A 19,265-nucleotide genomic window follows, 5' to 3' on the forward strand; every position below is an offset into this window, starting at 1 on the left:
CACTCTCCCGCTAGAAAAGAGAGCTTGGAGGCTAGTGGCTTACCTAACAGCCACTCTCCCGCTAGAGAAGAGAGCTTGGTGGCTAGTGGCTTACCTAACAGTCACTCTCCCGCTAGAATCATGTGATGTTCACCCATTGGTTTGAAAGCTTTATATTCAATGTGATTATAATGATAATCATTTGATAACGTTTATGAAAAGTGTTATGTTTTCTTGCTAGGCTTTGGCTCACAGGTGCTATGTGGTGCAGGTAAAGGCAAGAGGAAGCTGGACCATCCTTGAGTTGGAGAGCTTAGGTGATGATGTGTACATATGCAGCTGCTCGACCACCACGGCCGAGGTTTAAAGTGGAACTAGGGTTGAACCCTGTTTTGCCGCTTAGAATGGCTTGTAGTAAATATTTTCTGTAATAATCTCTGAAATTTATATTTTTGGGATCCCAATGTATATATTAAACGTTCTAATGAAACGTTACATCATAACCAAAGTGTTTAAACCCTAAACCGCTAATCATACTTAGATCACGTTTTGGCCAAATGACTCGATTAGCGAGTTTAGCACTGTTTACAAGGCACACTGTAACGGTCCCAGGAGTTGGGGCGTTACACTAGCCTCGCGAGCCTTAACAGGCACCCAGCCTTGTGCAAAATAGGCATCCAACCTCACAAGCCTCAACAGGCACCTAGCCATGTGCAAAATAGGTGCTTAGCCTCGCGAGCCTCAATAGGTGCCTGGCCAAGTGCAAAACAGGTGTCTGGCCTTGTGAAATATATATAAAAGTACTTATAATGTATATATGCGTGAGCGGTGAACCTTATAAGACAAATTTTGAATCTATTAGGACTAGCTACCCTTATAGAATCTAAGGAAGTCAAAAGCTCCCTCAAAAGTGACATCTTCATAAACACACCCACCCTACAAAGGGACCACCTCGCAGAAGAAAAAAAGGGAGTCCAAAGAGATCCCTAAGTCTATATAGAATGAGTCGCCTTACCAAGGGAAAAAAGGGCCTTGAAAATAGGTGCTTGCGAGGTTTCACAATTACCATCTCCTTATAAGGGTCCCAACCCAAGGGGAGATAACCTCAAAGACCAAAAAAGGTCCTCATAACAATCCTAGGTCGGCCAAGGTCACCTAGCCCAAAAAGGGTCTCAAAGAAGATGCATGTGAAAAGGATCTCAAAGAAGACACTTGTAAAAAGGGTCTCGAAGAAGATGCTTGCAAAAATAGTACTATGCATAATGACGAGAAGGAAGATTCTCGCACAAAATAAAATGCACACGCAAAAATATAAAAGGATAGCGAGAACCCAAAGGGTCAACATATCCTTACAAGTAATCAAGGTGCACCAACAGACACAAATCACATACAGTAGAGAGGTCCCAAAGGGAACCCTTTCAAAATAATGCTATTGGCATTATGACCACAAGGGCTTGCAGAAGTTCCTCACAAAAAACAAAAAAGAACGGCTTCTCAGAGTCCCAGACCAAGGAAAATAAGGCTCCTCAGAGTCCCATACTAAAGAAAAAAGTAGGCTTCTCAAAGTGACACACCAATGAGAAAAAGAGAAAGGGATTACACTCCCCTTATACTTTTTTGATCATATAAAATTATCTTCTAAATAGGTACATCTGAAAGAGTTGCAAGATAAGAGGTCCTTGTGTCGTAGGCTCTTGAAAAAATGCGCCCGCAATGTGAGGCCTCAATTCAGTAGCCTTAATATGGAATGCGCTCAAAATGCGAGGCCGCAATTCAGTAGCCTTCAAATGGAATGCGCCCGCAATGCGAGATACCCTCACTATGCGAGATGCTCCGGCAATGCGAGGCCACAATGCGATGCCCTTGTGTATTCACCTCCTAGCTCATATGTGCCACATCATGAGGACGCAATGAAATTTAACTTATGGATATCTTGATGCTCCCGCAATGCGATGCCCTTGTGTATTCACTTCTTAGCTTAGATGCACCTGCATCGCGAAGTCGCAATGAAAGTCAACTTATGGATACCTCTTTAGTAATATCCATCTCACAAAATAAGAGGCATCTCAACTCATATTTTACCAAGTGTGAACAATGGAAATTCTCCCTCGACCTTGGTTCCCAATTGAGTTCGCTTCCTACCTTAGACATTCCTTACAATATCACCAAGTAAAGATGTCCAAAATCAATTTCTTAAGTCGACAAAGGGATGAGACACCTCACACCTTGCAAGAGGGTCTCGCATAGCAAGGGCACCTCCCTCGACAAGGTTGCCCTCGGCCTTTTAACTCAATCGGACTCCACTCCTTAATTGGAAATCTATCTAAATGCCACCTTGGACATAAATGAAGAATGAAGTCATGGAGACACAAAACGAGGTTAAGAGGCCTCGGACAGCGAGAGGGCCCTCGTATAGCAAGACCAACTATAGCCTAGTGCTTCCAAACATTCTTGTCTAAGTGCTTAACATGCCCCTAAGCTTCATATAAGCCTTATAATTGGAAGAAAGGTCGATAAAGGTATCAGGATGTCAACATAAGAAGCACAAAGAGAAGGAGGTAAGCCTCACCATGTGAGAGGGTCTCGTTGTGCGAGACCATCTTACATAGCAAGGTCTTCATCACTCAATAGTGCTGCATTACATCCTTCGCTGCCTTATATGCATCTGAGCATAATGCAAGTATCACATTCTTGAAAAAGGTGACACACAAATGCCTTCACATGTTGACAGATGAAGGTTGAAGACTTGAAGGCGCGAAGGAAGGTCACCCTCGGCCGGATGCTCCTGAATAACTTTGTTTATGGCCTCGCATGTCCATTCTTAGTTCTTTTCACCTAGCACTTGATCATACCCTCCAAAGCATGTTCTCAAGTGCCATATGCTATACCTATTCCTAGTCATCCCACGAGGTCTCACGAAACAATAACACCATGCCATGATGCTCAACAACTCCCCTATGGAGGTAATGAACGCCTAAATATCGATAAGTTATTTTTCCACTCACGCGACCATGATAGCCCAGAGTATGCTACCATTGTCACTAGCGTCACAAACTTCGTTGACGAGTTCTCACCGATAACAACTTGGTTTACAAGAAGGCAGAAAACATTACCACCAGAGCATAGTATGTATAGCATCATAATAAGTCTACAAGGAAGCCTAAAGACCTCCTCATAGACTGGGGGGCAAGTGTAGATGCCAAAAACTTTCCATTCTTAAAGGACCTTCATTACATGTCCCCCAAGGCATTAGACAAGCATAGGAAACAAAAGAGTACAATTCGGCACAAAGCGCACCTCGCGCAAGCTCACCTGAATCCTTACTCAAAGTATCATGCTCCATGGACAAGCCGACTTGCGCCAAGGAAAAGTAGCACCAACGGAGGTGGCCTCTCGTGGAGGTTGTCGCCTTGCGTCGATGGTTGCACCTCACAAAGGACATTGCCTCATGCTAAAGAGGCACTTCGCACCAAAGGTGAGCCTTGCATGAAGAGAGCACCTCGTGTCTAAAGGGCGCCTCATGCCAGAAGGGTCTCACGCTAGGAGGGACTCGCGCCTGGAAGAGGGCCTTATGCCGTGAGGGCCTCGTGCTTGGAAGAGGGCCTCACGTCAGGAGGGCACCTCATGCCTAGAGGGTGCCTCGCACCAGGAAGGCACCTTGCGCCTAGAAGGGTATCTCATGCCAGAAGGATGCCTCGCACCAGGAAGGCGCCTCACGCCTTGAAGGGTGTCTCTCACCAGCAGCGTCTCGCGCATGGAAACCGCAGGGCAATGGTCTAGTGAACTGAGACCCTCGTCTCACACATGGTCATCATGTCTCAACGTGTGCAATAGGCCTAGTTGAAGAGGCCTTATCTCTCTCCCTGAGATACATGCTACCAACAGGGCACCTCTTTCCTTGCGGGTCTCACGAGATGGAGAGTCAAGGACCTCTTGAACATGTGTTTGGGGAATGTTAGGGAAGACCTCACAATGATTCGGTATGAAGTCGGAAGACGTACATAATGCACTTACAAACCAAGAGGAGTTAGAGTACGGACACAGTTTCCACGCCGGACAAGTAGTGGCAGTACTAGAATGGTACATAGTAAGGAATCCCCAAGCATGCCTATGACGTTCGTACCAGACAAGTAGTGGAGGTACGACACAGTACCAAGGCATGAGTACTTTTGTAACGCCCTGGATAAGCAAGACCGTTACACTGTGTATTTAAAATAGTGCAAGACTTGCTAATCAAGTCATTTAAACAAAATGTGAATCTAATGTCATCAACGGATTAGGAATAAAATATTTTGGTCATAAACAAGTTATTTTCATTAAAAATGACATTTTAATACATGGAGACTCAAAACAGGGTTAGATGGCATATTTACAAAGATACCAGAAGTTATAAATAACTCAGGCCACTCTAATGGAAAAATACACATTTTAGGTTTCCGTCCCTATACAATCCCTCGACCTTGGCGGCCGAGCAGCTAACAATGTACACCTCGCCCTCAAGGCTCTCCAACTCATGGTTGATCCAATATACCCTTGCCTTTACTTGCACCACGTAGCACCCGTGAGCTGAGGCCCAACAAGAAAACATGATATCATAGCACGATCAATATAAATAACCAGATATTCCACAAAATATAACCAAGCATTCAGAAATTCATAACGTTTGCCTATTTAGTGATAACAGTCGACAAATCACAATTTTTTATCTAGATAATCAACATTTCATTTTTCAACAAATTAACAACAATAGTCACATTCATAATCAACAGTTTATCACAACCATTACACAATATTCAGGGTCGGCACCCTTAAGTCGCACCATCTATTTAACCCACTGTCTTTGGCTCACTTAGGCCGCCCCTAGTGTTATACCCACTTACTCCGGCCAACTTAACCGAGTTCAGTGATTAATAAGTTGTCCTTAGCTACCAGTGGCTGAGCCGCACCCTATGCGCAAATATTGATTCTGGCACTCTTAGGTCGTTTATCACATGTCCCATGGCATAATACCACCTCATGGCATGATATAAAAATATAGGGAGCTCTTAGTCCCATCATATTCACATGATTCATCACAATCACATAACAACATATATACCAATATAGGGAACCCTTAGTCCTAACCTAACCACATAATCAGGAGCAGTTTTCTTACCTCTTGTTCGAGCGAGAATTACGTTACGAACGACCCTTGAGAATGATCGATCCTTTGCTCCCTTAGCGGTCACCTAGTCATAACCAAACATGGAATCAAATTAATGAAAACATCCATAAGAGGGTCTTAACCTAAACCTCACTCTCGAGACCCTGAATTGTACCCAAATGGTGAGTAGATTTGATCTCGAGCCTTAAGGATTGAAACCTCGAGACAAGAACCCTTAAAAACACCCAAAATATGCATCTACTAAAATAGGGTAGCGCTACAGTGCTACCCCCCTAGCGCTACAACCAGGGGCATTTTTCCTTGGCTAACGATGTAGCGCTACCCTCTGGGTGCTATAGCGCTAGGACCATGCAGACATGGCCCTGGTTCTTCCTCCTTTGAATCCTCCATTTCCAACTTGATTTAAAAGCTTCCAAACACAATTTAAACCCCCAATTGAACCCAAATACCATATATACTAGTCCTATACATCATAACCTAACCAAGCTTTGCCAAAACCACATTGAATGGTCAACTTTCAAACCCAAAATCTCAACTGAATTCAATAATAAAACAGAGCAGAAAACTAGAGTTCTAATGGTTAGAATCTTACCTCAAGCTCGGTATAAACTCCTCTTCATTGATGGAAAAATACCCTAGATCCTCAACACTTGATTCCCCAGCTTAATTCCTCAAAAGAAGCTTCAAAATTGAAGAAGAAAAAGGAAGAAAAATGGTAATCGGTTGAAGCAAGAGGAGGTGCTTTGTTTTCTTAAGTCTTCTACAACTTTCTAGTTTTAAGTGTTGATATATATATCCTTAAAGGTAAAAAGACCTAAATTCCCTCAAGTTTTATTAAAGTCCTTAACAGCCACCAAGGGAAAAATCATCCTTTCGCACCTATCTCGTTAACCATAATTAACACCCTTAAATTCCCGTTATTCTCAATATTCTTGAATACCAATAATTCATATCCCGTTACCCCTTAACTCCCGGCAACGGTCTAATCACCAAATTTCCCCAGGACTCACCCCGAGCCCCGAACTTAATCCCGTTATGACCAAACCACTAACTTATACTCAAAGATCGTCTCATGCCGAACAACTCGAACAAATCCACATTATAATGTGGCCTCAACAATTGCTTACCAAAATTCATACAATTATACAATTACGCCCTCAACGGGCCAAATTACCAAAATGCCCTCATAACAAAATATATACCCATATGCATGCATTTATCATCATATAATAATATGATCCACATAATCATGCATATAATCATATAATGGCACAATAAATCAATTATGGCACTCCCTGCCTCCTAATCAAGGTCCTAAACCTTATTAGGAAATTTGGGTCGTTACAACTTTTGGAGATCCTTGGGCGACCACTACTCCTCCAACACCACTACCACTTGCACCCTGGATATGCAGCTCCTTGTCTCTTCGGGGCCACAATGTACCAAGAGCCATTAGAGCTCACCTATAAAATAGGGCCTTACTTCATCATTGAATGGGGTTGGAAAATTCATTGTATACTGTGGTTATTAAGAATATACGAGTTTTTACTCCATTGTTGATCTGCACTTATCTTTCCTCAAATCTATTCTAAGTTCTTACTTAGTTATTCTCTTACTAAACATTGAGTTTTCTAACCTAACATAATTGATGAGTTATCACCATCAACATGAGTTCTTTGATGCACTTGTTATGGTTTGTCAAAATGATCAGGCTGAAAACTATTATTTTAGGAACTCATTGATGTAAATGGCTGGGGACATAATATACATGTTACACCTAAATTTAGAGAATAAATAAACAACCTCTAAATGTAGGCTAGTAAAGTGTTAGCTCGGAATTAATAAGTGTTGACTGCGTTTTTAGCCAACGACGTGAGAACGTCAAATACGAAAAACCTTCAAGAGAATGTAAAAACGACACAGACGGTATAATAAAGAAACTAAAGAACACAAGAGATTTTTATAGTGGTTCAGCCCCGATTGTCGGTAATAGCCTAATCCACTTAGAGTTGTGATTTATAGATCTATACTCAAGATCAGATGGACTGAGCCAACTAAGTTTCTTCAGTACAGATTGTGAAAATACAAGAGTTCTCTCAAATATCAGCACTTTCTCTCTCTAGAATACACAGACCCAATTTTCTCTCTCTAGAAAGAAGAAGCATCAGAAGCCCCTCTCTCAACCCATAAGCCCTCTATTTATAGGCCTAGGATCCTCAACTGATATCCCCTTTCGATAGGGATATTTTAATATTCATCTTATATTTATATTACAATAAATGTTTAAAATACAACTGATTCCTCAATTTGAGTGAGGAGTGGGAGATTCCCGGGTGCCTAGACCAATTCTTGCTAGAGTCGTTCTGGGGACTTTGACGTAGTCTCACATGCATGTTGATTACTCCTTCAAGCTTTCCTTGGACCAAAAGTGGTATATGCATGGCTCTCCTCGGACCAAGGTGGTCCGAGGCATCCTTCTCTCTTGTTTCTCTCCTCGGACAAGTTCGAGCATACCTCTTCCATTCAAGGTCCCTTCGTACCTTGTGGCCTTCTCCTCGGACCAAGGTGGTCCGAGGCATCCTCCTTGGCATCTCACCTTGGACAAGTCTGAGGCACTCTCCTTGGCATCTCACCTTGGACAAGTCTGAGGCACTCTCCTTTAGCATCTCCCAATTATGTCCGATCGGACATTGTGTAGGCTCTCCTTGTCAAAATCTAAGTCTCCATTCTTGTTGCATGGGACTCCTCCTCCTTAGCTACTTACCTTGGACACTTTCGAGCCAACACTTAGGAAACCTTGGGAGGCTTACCTCGGACATCCTCCTTGGGGCCTCCTAGGACCACATACTCCTTGGGGTCTCCTATGACCACTTTCTCCTTGGGGTCTCCTAAGACCACTTTCTTGAGTTCTCCTCAGACCTCATCCTTGAGTTCTCCTAGGATCACTCTCTCTAGCCTCCTAGGATGCATTTTTTCATCTTTATTGCCATGCCATTGATCTCCAATTTTTGGGTATAACAATAAGTGTTAACATTATACTTGTACAAATAAACATGAAGATCCAAAAAGCTATATCATTGGCACTCGAGCATGAGTTGCAAGCTTGAGTGCAACAAGAGTCTCATCCAAAAGATGTGTTCGAAAGACCAATCAAGCAAGGATGTAGCGATAATTGGAACAATGAGCTCGAAGATACACATGATCTTGAAAGCGCATTGAAGCAGTGTTCAAGCTCGAAGATGTACTAAACTAATACACAAAGGTGCTGTAACGCTTTACTTCCTTAGAGCTGTTACTAAGTGAGTTTTAAAACAAAACAGTGTGCACTGAACTCGCTAACCGAGGTTTTTAAACAAAAGTGTGACTAATTAAAAGTTAAGGCTGTAATCTTAGAAAAATGTGTCGTTTCAATAAAACTTCTAGTATTAAACATTTGGGATCCCAAAATAAGGTTTGAAAACTATTTACATCTCAAAATAAGTTTACAATTGATCAGTTATAAAAATCATAGATTATTACAGCCATTTTCGAATAAACCCCCAACCAAAGCAGTCGGGCAGGCCAAACATGTACGCGTCGCTTCACGCTCTCCGTACTCATGGTTGGTTGACTCAGTCATTGCCCTTACCTGCAACACAGAGCACCCGTGAGCCGAAGCCCAGCAAGAAAACCCAAATAATACATAGCATATGCAATTCATATAGCTGGCATAATTCACTGATAAATAGGAAAACCATCATAATAAACAAGCACGGCCATGCCGCCCCAGAGGCCTTACCAAAGCCTGGGGTTTCGGTTCTCACCGCGAGGATAATTCATGTATCCCTTGGGTCCCACCCTGAATATAAGCATCCCATGTGCCTTGGGTCCCACCCTGAATATAAGCATCCCATGTGCTGAGTGTTACTTTCGGCCCCGCTGCCGCACCCGGCCTACGCCGCTCTCGGCCCTTGCCGTTCATTTCAGTATAATCACACATATAGTACATTCGAAATAATCATTCACACACATCATGATTCATTTAAGGTTAAACATTTGCACATAATACAATCTGGGGCCATGCCCTGCAATCACACAGTGGGGCCATGCCCTATTCTCGGGTGTTACGGTTTTCTTACCTGTATTCTGAGCCTCCTGATGCACTCAAGCCGCGAGCACGATCCTCTAGCACGAGCCTCTCCAATAGCCTAGTCACAACACACAGAAAACATCCTTTAATACTAATCAATTCATAACCACTTCCCGGGACCAATCCCGCACTCTCGGGACCTCTAATTCCCTAAAACAATACACCGGAACCATCCCCCGAGTCCCCGGGCAAAAGCCCTAAAAACCAGAATTTTGCCTGCCAAAATGGCCTAGGGCCGCGGCACTCCCCTCAAGGGCCGCGGCGCCCAGCGACCTACCCCTCTCCTGATGCAACCTTGCGCCGCGGCGCTCATACGCGAACCCAGATTTCTGGGTTTTCCCATGCGTTTTTCCCGAGCCTCAACCTCTCCAAATCACCCCAAACAAATACCTCAACCCCAAAATCAAATCAAAACCTCAAATGGACCATCTAAACACCCATAGATACTAGAATCAAGACCAAAACACCATCACACCCAAAGATCCACCCATTGATTCCTAATTTCAGCAACTCCACCCAAAACTTTAAAAACATAACTCAAACTTTATATTTCTCAAATCAAAACAGAAACCAATTCTTAAATGTATATAAAATCCTTACCTTGAATGAAGAATTCACCCAAAAGCCTCCTTGATCTCCTCCTAAACTCCCACTTCAGCCCATTTTTCTCTTCTTCTTCTTCTTCTCATTGCCCTAACTTTCCTTCTCTTTATTTTTAACAAAGCCATCAAATAAAACAAATGCCCAAACCGTGTACCCTATAATCCCAGCTGAAACTTGTCTAAACCCCTTGCCAAATGACCATGCTACCCCTCCAAATGATCCTTTCCCAACTAAGCCCTCAAGGGTACTCTAGTCCTTTCACTAATATTTCATTTCTACCATTTTCTATCTAGAACTTGTTACTCTCAGCAATAACTAATGGTTACCCAGGTTACTAAATCTCCAATAACCATTACCCGCTAAATCTCAACTTAACCATAAAATTCCCAAGGTACCCCTAGGCTCCTCCCGAGCCGGGTATAGAAATCCCGTTGTGACATTTAAGTAAACTAGCTCTCTAGGACCGTCTCGACACGTGCATCACAAATATAACACCACACTCACGTGGTACAATTCACAGAATACAATTATCACATATATGCCCTCAGCGGGCTAAAATTACAATTATGCCCTTCTAACACGATCCGGGCCTACATGCATACTAATATACATAGTCATGCATCTCAGATAAACAAATAGTCATATAACATGCTTTAAATCATAATCATGCATTTAACTCATCAAAGTCACACATAAATCCCATCATGCCCTCCTGGCACGCTAATCAAGGCCCTTAAGCCTTATTAGCGATTTTGGGTCGTTACAGGTGCTGTTAGGAAATCCCTATAATCATGGGGATTTAATTCAAGCCGTGTAATTAACCGTATTGTTTAGGGATATTTATCTACAATAAATGCAATTGATTGTATTTTAGTTAACCAATTATTATTTCAAATTCAAAATCTGACATGTATATATTGTAATATCCCTAAGATTAAGGGAGGATTCTCGTAACTGGGTCTATAAATAGCCTGGATTTAGTCATTTGTACTCACACTATTTTGAGAAACTCTCTGTGAAATTACTCTAAATGCTTTAACACAGACCTTAATAAAAGTGACTCGTGGATGTAGGCAGATTTTAACTACTAAACCACGTAAAAATCTATGCTCTTCTTTTCCTGCTAAATTACACATTTGCTTAGTTGCTCTTGTTTTTAGTTGACGAGAAACATCGTAAAAAGATTGATGTTTTCATTGAGAGCATTAAGCATTCTTGTTCTTTCAAACCTCCCGTTGAACAAACAATGGCTGCTCCTAGTGACAACATCCCCGAGGAGAACACTCCTCAAAAGGAAGAACATCCTTAATGGTCGGGCAAACAGCAGATGAATGAGTAAAATTCTATTGAAGGGAGTGCCTCATCAGCCCCATGAAAACCTGGTCATGGGTCTAGGCCACCTAACGAGGATTATTATCATAATCCTGAGAGATATGTACCAATGGTGGAGTTGGAGAATTGAAGGCCATGAGAAAGTTTTGCTGAAGTCACGCAGCTAAACGAAAAATTGATGGGGAAGGCAACAGAATTGCAGGCACTCCCACGGCGGGCTAGGGAACATCCTCAAGGTAGTACTGCAGCAAGGGTGGCCGAACAAAGAGCCCAACAAGGTCAAGGAACAAGGGCTAGAGTGAGTACTGGAATCAACCAGTCTGGGGTGTCAACTTGAAACTACTCACAAATCAACCATCCAAGAGAGGTTCCAGTCTCCATTGGGAACAACTTTGCTGCACCGCAAGCAGCTTGGAATAATAACCCAGAACCACTGATGCCACCCGCGAACAATGAGAGACCACCTCCATCTCCAATTAGGTATCCTCCATCACCCATTAAACATCCATCTCCAGCTCCAGATGTACCCCAGCATGCTCCTAGTGGAAACCAAGCCAAGGAAAGGGCATCTCAGTGGCTTAACCAAAGTGTTAGGAGTAGAAGTCAGGATAGAAGCCGTCAAACTAGACTTGAGCATAGGGGTGATCGTGAGGTCCCACTGGGGCACATTAGGGCATAGACAGGCTAGGCTATCCCAACCATCAGGAAGTGATATGTTGAGGTCATGTATTGCTGGAGTCAGGGTGCACATTAATAATCCACCTCGACAATATGCCCCACAATAGCAACAACAGCCACAAAGAACTGTTGGCTTCCTTGAGGGAAGCTAGGATTATACCAAGTCGGTGAGTGTGTATAACATCAAGCCTAGATATTATGAAAAATTATCCGAATGATCATCTTCATCTTTGAGATCTTCTGAACCAGAACTGGGGGCAATTTAACTGGCCAAACTCGGACTTGAGGGCACATTGAACACTCAAAAGGAACCCTTACAACTTGTGTATCGGAATTACTATAACCCTATACTGCAACAAGGAGCTGGAGTTCTTATGAACAATAACCAGCTCCTAGTGGCACAGGCTCCTCCTCTGGTGGAATTAGTTCAAGAAAGAATTAACCAGCTCTACGAAGCGTTCAGGCTCTTTCAAGAAGGGAAAACTAGGATAGGGCTTATGACTCATATGAGAAGCTCGAGCCATTTGCTCCATATATTTTGAGCACACCTTTCCCCAACGGATTCAAGATACCTCACATGGAACCTTACGATGGGACTATTGACCCAGACAACCGCTTAAGCACCTACAATACAGTAATGAGGACTAGCAATGTCGGGTACAAGATCAGATGCATGCTCTTCTGATAGAGTAGTTTTTATAGTGTTTTAGAGAGGTGTTTTAGGGATTATTTGAGCTTATTTAGTAATGTTTGTGTAGTATGATGCTTTTTTTGCCTGTGTTTGATGATATTTAAGGATTTATGGAAAAATTGATAAATGACCGTGTTTGGCCTCGAAAAGATGTGATTTGGTAAAAAAAAATGCATTTGAGCTGCGGGGCTGAGCATTAGAGGCGCGACGCTGCGATTAGACAGAGACGCCAAATATTGAAAAGTAGAGGGCCACGATGTTACCTTTGAGAGCCACGATGCTATTGATTGGTGAATAAGAGGCATGGGGCACTTGCATTAGAACCACAACGCTTGTTGAGGCAGAGATGAGATAGATTTTGATTCTTGGACATGGGTCGCGACGCTTCATTATTGGGTCGTGGCTCTTGAGGCAGTCAGAGTGAGAGTTAGGGTATTTTACACAGGGGAAAAAGTGGAATTTCAAATTAAAAACACAAACAACTATATTAGCAATATGATGATGTTTTTTTTTTATAAAAAAAAAACCCTAAGGAGAGATTAAAGAAAACACTCTATGGAGGCGAAAGCTCAGAGATTACGTAGTTCTATCATTATTTTTCTTCTTCTTCTTTTGCTTTCTCTTGTAGTGATGTTTATATTTAGTTTAATGGATTTGATTATGTCTAGCATAAACTAATTTCTTATTTAGGGTGTTAATGGATTCTCTTGAAACCTTATGATGATCTAATGAATTTTTATTGAATTTCCTATCAATATTGTGAATTATTTATCTTGTTCTTAATGCTTGTGATTAATTGGCCACTAATTGCATGATTTATATGATTTTAACATGAGATCTATGAATTGACAGATAAATATGCTATAGATAAATAATCATAGATTTATATTAGACGAGAGTACCTGTATGATTTGTGTAGCTTAGGGATTAAGTGTTTAATGCCTGCGATATGTTAATTTACCATAGAGATGTAGGAGATTTGCTTATTGTAGAGAGTTATATGTCATAGTAAGAATATAATTGACAATTTTAATCCACTATCCCAATAGAGATAGGAATTCTTAAACTCACATTATAGAGACATAGGTGGATAGTTGATGATGTTAATAACCTCAATTCTTATTCCATTGAGTTAATATTTTTGTATTGAGTTCTCTATTGTTTTTTTTATTCCTATAGTTTTATAAATTCTGGATTCATTATTTGTCAAATCAATTAGAATTAAAGATTAATTTCTTGTAGTTAATAACAGTCTTCGTGGAAAGGATACTTGATTTATCGCTTTATTACTTGTTACGATTACGTGCACTTGCATAATTCAACATTCTCAAAAAAGGTTTTTGGCGCTGTTGCCGGGGACTGTAGTATTATCAATATAGTTAATTTTTATTCTAAATTGGTTTATTATTGTACCACTCATTCAATTTTTCATGGTTATTGTGTTTTCATGAAATATTGGTATGTGCAACAAAGTAGACATAATGAATTGATACTGGTAGATCTTGAAATTAAAAGAACATGCAGATAAACCCGAAAGATTAAGAGAAGGCTGGACTTTGCCATGGCTGAGAATCAAGAAAATGTAGGTAACAATGCTACTAATGTTAATAATATTCCAAATATTGCAGAGGTCCCTATGGAACAATGACCAAGGACGCTAAGAGACTATGTGCTTCCTACAGTCATAGGAGTGCATTCATGCATCCAACAGCCCACTATTGTTGCGAATAATTTTGAGATCAAGCCGAGTGTATTACAAATGGTGTAGTCTATCGTTTATTTTGGGAGGTTTCCTACTAAAGATCCTAATTTGTACATAGCCAATTTCTTGAAGTTGTGTGCAACTTTTAAGATGAATGGGGTGAGTGATGATGCGATTAGACTAAGGTTGTTCCCATTGTCAATAACCGATCGAGCAAGGAGTTGGTTAATTTTTCTGCTAGCCAATTCTATTACAACATGGGAGGAACTAGCCAAGAAGTTCCTTGCAAAGTTTTTCCCTCTAGAAAAAGCTTCAAAGTTGAGAGGGGAGATTAATGATTTCTAGAAGACTGAAGGGGAATTGTTGTATGGTGCATTGGAAAGATTCAAAGAGCTGTTAAGGAAGTGCCCTCATCATGGTATAAAGAAGCGGATGCTGGTTCACAATTTTTACAATGGGTTGAATGGTACTACTCGTACCATAATAGATGCTGCAGTAGGACGTGAGTTCATGAGCAAAAGTGCTAATGAAGCTAATGAATTTTTAGATGAGATGGCGATGAATAACAACTGAGAGGGGACAATTGAAGAAGGTGGATGACATGATTGGATTGGATGCTATGTCCATGCTTACAACTCAAGTGACAACTTTAATGAAACAATTACAACAGACTAATCTCCCATCCCAAGCTATGCAAGTACAAAATTTATTTGAGACAAGTGGTAGTGCCCATCTACTAAACTAGTGCCCTATCCTAGATATGAATAACATGCCCATGGAAAAAGTACAAGCCATAAGAATTTACCAGAGACAAATAATCATTTTTCTATGTCATACCACAAAGGTTGGAAGAACCACTCTAATTTTTCATGGTCAAATAATCAAACCACACAACAACCCTATCCTCAACCCTAGCCACAATATCAACCTCCACAAAATAAACAACCTTTCCCACAATCCAAATATTCTTATCAACATACTCCACCTGACTTTTATCAACCACAAAATAGACCACCACAATAGCCAATGCCCATGAACCAACCTGAAATACAGCCTGATGTACTAAACCAATTCATGACTGAGACAAGGGCATCAATAAAGAGTTTGGAGACTCAAATAGGGAAGTTGGCTACTTTGATGACAAATAGAGCTCAAGGAAATTTGTCTAGAATTACTTAGGTGAATCCTAAAGAACAATTCCAAGCCATTACCTTGAGAAGTGGAACACAGTATGAAGAGCCAAAGAGAAATCAGTCAGAGGAGATGAGTCAGGAGAAAAAGGCACAAGGCACAACAGAGAAGAAGTCTAGTGAAGATATGGTTATTCAAGGCCTTCTAGAGAAAGAATTGGTACCACCAGTGATCATTGAGCATCCTATAGAGATTCCTTATCCATAGAGACTCCATAAGCAGAATTTAGATAAACAGTTTGCAAAGTTTTAGAGGTGTTCAAGAAGCTACATATTAACATACCTTTCGCTGAAGCACTGGAACAGATGCCTAACTATGTGAAGTTTATGTTAAGATCTTGTCTAACAAGAGGAAGATGGAAGATTATGAAACTGTAGAATTGACTAATGAGTGTAGTGCAATTTTACAAAGAAAGTTCCCACAAAATTTAAGAGATCTTGGTAGTTTTACTATACCGTGCACCATTGAGGAGTTTGAATGCAAGCATGTGTTGTGTGATTTTTGGGCAAGCATAAATTTGATGCAATTGTCCGTATTCCATAGACTTGGGTTGGGAGAAGCAAGGCCCACTACAGTGACATTATTGCTGGTAGATAGATCAGTTAAGCACCCAAGAGGTATTATGGAAGACGTGTTGGTGAAGGTGGATAAGTTTATTTTTTTGGCGGATTTTATTGTTCTTGATATGGAGGAGGGTGAAAATGTCCCAATTATTCTAGGGAGACCATTTTTAGCAACTGGGCAAGTATTAATAGATGTGCAAAATGAGAATTACGGTTGAGAGTACAAGGGGATGAAGTAGTGTTCAATGTATTCAAGGACATGACTTATCTTAGTGAAAGTGATAGTTGTTATTTGGTTAATGTGATAGATGGAGTTGTGGCAAGTCAGAAGCTAGTTGAAGATTCTCTTGAGTTCAGTCTTACAATCAATGACGTAATAGAAGAGGATTGTGTGGAGGTAGTGAGTTATTTGAATTGGATACAATCATATGGACCATTGAGAGAGAATAGGTTTGAAGAACTTGGACAAGGGCCTGAGAGACCATTACCGTCCATTGAGAAACCACCTATTTTAGAATTGAAGGCTTTGCAGGAGCATTTACGTTATGCATATCTTGGAGAAAAGGAGACCCTTCCAGTTATAGTCTCTTCATATCTCTCTAAGGTGGAGGTAGAAGAGTTATTAAGAGTATTAAGAGTTCACAAGACTGCTATTGGATGGACTTTAGCTGACATAAGGGGAATAATCCCATCGATTGTGGTGCATAGAATTTTGATGAAAGATGATGCTAAACTAACAATTGATGCTCAGAGAAGATTAAATCCAATAAGAAGGAAGTGGTAAGTAAAGAAGTTCTTAAGTGGTTAGATGCTGGAGTGATTTACCCAATATCAGATAGTGCATGGGTGAGTCTAGTGCAAGCAGTTCCAAAGAAGGGAGGAATGCCGGTGTTTAAGAATGAGAATAATGAATTGATTCCAACTCGTACTTTTACATGTTGGAGGATATGTATAGATTACCGTAAACTGAATAAGGCCACTAGAAAAGATCACTTCCCTCTGCCTTTTGTTGATCACATGTTTGATAGGTTGGCAGGCCATAACTATTATTGTGTCTTAGATGGGTATTCAAGATACCATCAAATTACTATTGCACCTGAGGATCAAGAGAAGACCACGTTTACATGCCCGTATGGTACTTTTGAGTTTAGAAGGATGCCATTTGGACTTTGTAATGCAGCTGCAATGTTCCAAAGGTGTATGATGGCTATACTTTTTGACATGGTAGAGAAGGGTATTGAGATCTTTATGGATGATTTTTTCAGTTTATGGTTCTTCTTTTGATAATTGTTTGGCCAATTTGGAGCTAGTTCTGAAGAGATTTGAGGAATCACACTTAGGCTTGAATTGAAAGAAGTGCCACTTTATGGTAAATGAAGGAATTTTTCTAGGGCACAAGATCTCAAGTAGGGGAATTGAGGTAGATAAGATTTCAACAATTGAGAATTTACACCCTCCTGTCTCAGTTAAAGGAGTGAGAAGATTTCTTGACCACACATAGTTTTATAGAAGATTCTTTAAAGACTTTTCCAAGATTTCAAAGCATATATCTACATTACTGATGAATGGAGTTCCTTTTAAATTTGATGAGAAGTATCGCCATGCTTTTAAGGTACTTAAGGAGAAATTAATTTCAGCACCCATAGTTGTTGCACCTAATTGGGATCTGTCATTTGAGTTGATGTGTGATGCGAGTGATTATGCGATTGGAGCAATGTTGGATCAAAGAGTTGACAAGGTGTTTAGAATGATTTATTATGCATGTCGCACTTTGAATGATTGTCAAGTTAACTATGCAACTACAAAAAAGGAACTCTTGGCCATTGTGTTTGCTTTTGATAAGTCTAGGCCATTTATTATTGGGAATAAGGTGATTTTAGACACTGATCATTCATCTATTAAGTATTTTATGACCAAGAAAGATGCGAAGCCATGTCTTATTCCTTGGGTTCTATTGTTGCAATAGTTTGATATGGAGATTAGAGACAAGAAATTGACTGAGAACTTGGTGGGAAATCATTTGTTTAGATTAGAGGTTGATGAGAGTCCAAGTATGCAGAAATTCCACATTAATGATGCTTTTCCTAATGAGTAGTTATTTGAAGTGAAGGCTAGTAATGAGGTACCGTGGTTTGCAGATTATGTTAACTTCTTAGCTACCAACATTATACATCCAGAGATGTCTAGGCTACAATTGAAAAAGTTTTATTCTGAGGTCAAGCATTACTATTGGGAAGAGTCGATTTTGTATGAACATTGTGCCGACTAAGTTATTTGTCGTTGTGTACTAGAAGAAGAGATGTAGTCTATTTTGTTTCATTGCCATACTCTTCATTTTGGTGGCCATTTTGGGGCGACAAGCACAACAACTAAAGTGTTACAATGTGGGTTTTATTGGCCAACTTTATTTAAGGGCTTCAATGAGTTTGTAAAAGCTTGTGACCGCTGTCAGAGAACATGAAATATATCAAGAAGGAATGCGATGTCTCTACATGGTATATTAGAAGTGGAAATATTTAATGTTTGGGGGATAGAATTTATGAGACTTTTTCCATCATCATATAATAACAAGTATATTTTGTTAGCTATGGAATATGTTTCAAAATGGGTGGAAGCAGCAGCAACCCCAACTAATAATGGGAATGTGGTATTTAATTTCTTTCATAAGAATATTTTAACTAGGTTTGGTACTCTTGGAGCTATTCTAAGTGATGAATGGACTCATTTTTGCAATAAAAAGTTCGACGGTTTGTTGGCTCAATATGGAGTGAGGAATAGAACAACAATTGCTTATCATCCTCAGTCAAATGCGCAAGCAGAAATATCTAATAGAGAGGTGAAGAACATTCTCGGGAAGACAGTTAATAGTTCGAGGAAAGATTGGTCTAAGAAGCTTGATGATGCGTTATGTGATTATAGGAAAAAATTTAAAAGTCCTATTGGCATGTCACCTCATAGTTTGGTTTTTGGAAAAGCATGTCATTTGCTAGTGGAGTTGAAACATAAATGTAACGTCCCAAATTCGTTAATAAGGTTTAGTGCCTTGATTAGTGTGCCAGGAGAGAGTAATTAGATGTTTATGTGTTAGTATGATTTAATTATAATTATATGTGTAAATTTTATGAGTTATATTATGATATGACTACTTATGCATGTTTAAGTGTATTAAATGTGCTTATAGGCTCGTTTCTGTTAAAAAGGGCATTTTTTGTAATTTTGACTCGCTGAGGGTA

The 19,265-nt window shown here is 40.4% G+C and overlaps 1 protein-coding gene and 1 non-coding gene across 2 annotated transcripts; one reads left to right on the forward strand and one right to left on the reverse strand.

Moving 5' to 3' along the window:
* Nucleotides 1-14,593: 14,593 nt before the first annotated feature.
* Nucleotides 14,594-14,700, reverse strand: LOC133780781 (small nucleolar RNA R71). Its single transcript, XR_009869599.1, has one exon. It is a non-coding gene; the product is annotated as a small nucleolar RNA R71 (small nucleolar RNA).
* Nucleotides 14,701-16,291: 1,591 nt separating this feature from the next.
* LOC133779455 (uncharacterized) lies at nucleotides 16,292-17,316 on the forward strand. Its single transcript, XM_062219415.1, has 2 exons — nucleotides 16,292-16,812; nucleotides 17,061-17,316. Exons 1-2 carry the CDS (start codon nucleotides 16,292-16,294, stop codon nucleotides 17,314-17,316), a joined length of 777 nt encoding a protein of 258 aa, XP_062075399.1.
* Nucleotides 17,317-19,265: the final 1,949 nt, after the last annotated feature.

This window comes from Humulus lupulus, chromosome 5 (genome assembly GCF_963169125.1).
Source record: "Humulus lupulus chromosome 5, drHumLupu1.1, whole genome shotgun sequence".
In the NCBI taxonomy this organism is placed as follows: Eukaryota; Viridiplantae; Streptophyta; class Magnoliopsida; order Rosales; family Cannabaceae; genus Humulus; species Humulus lupulus.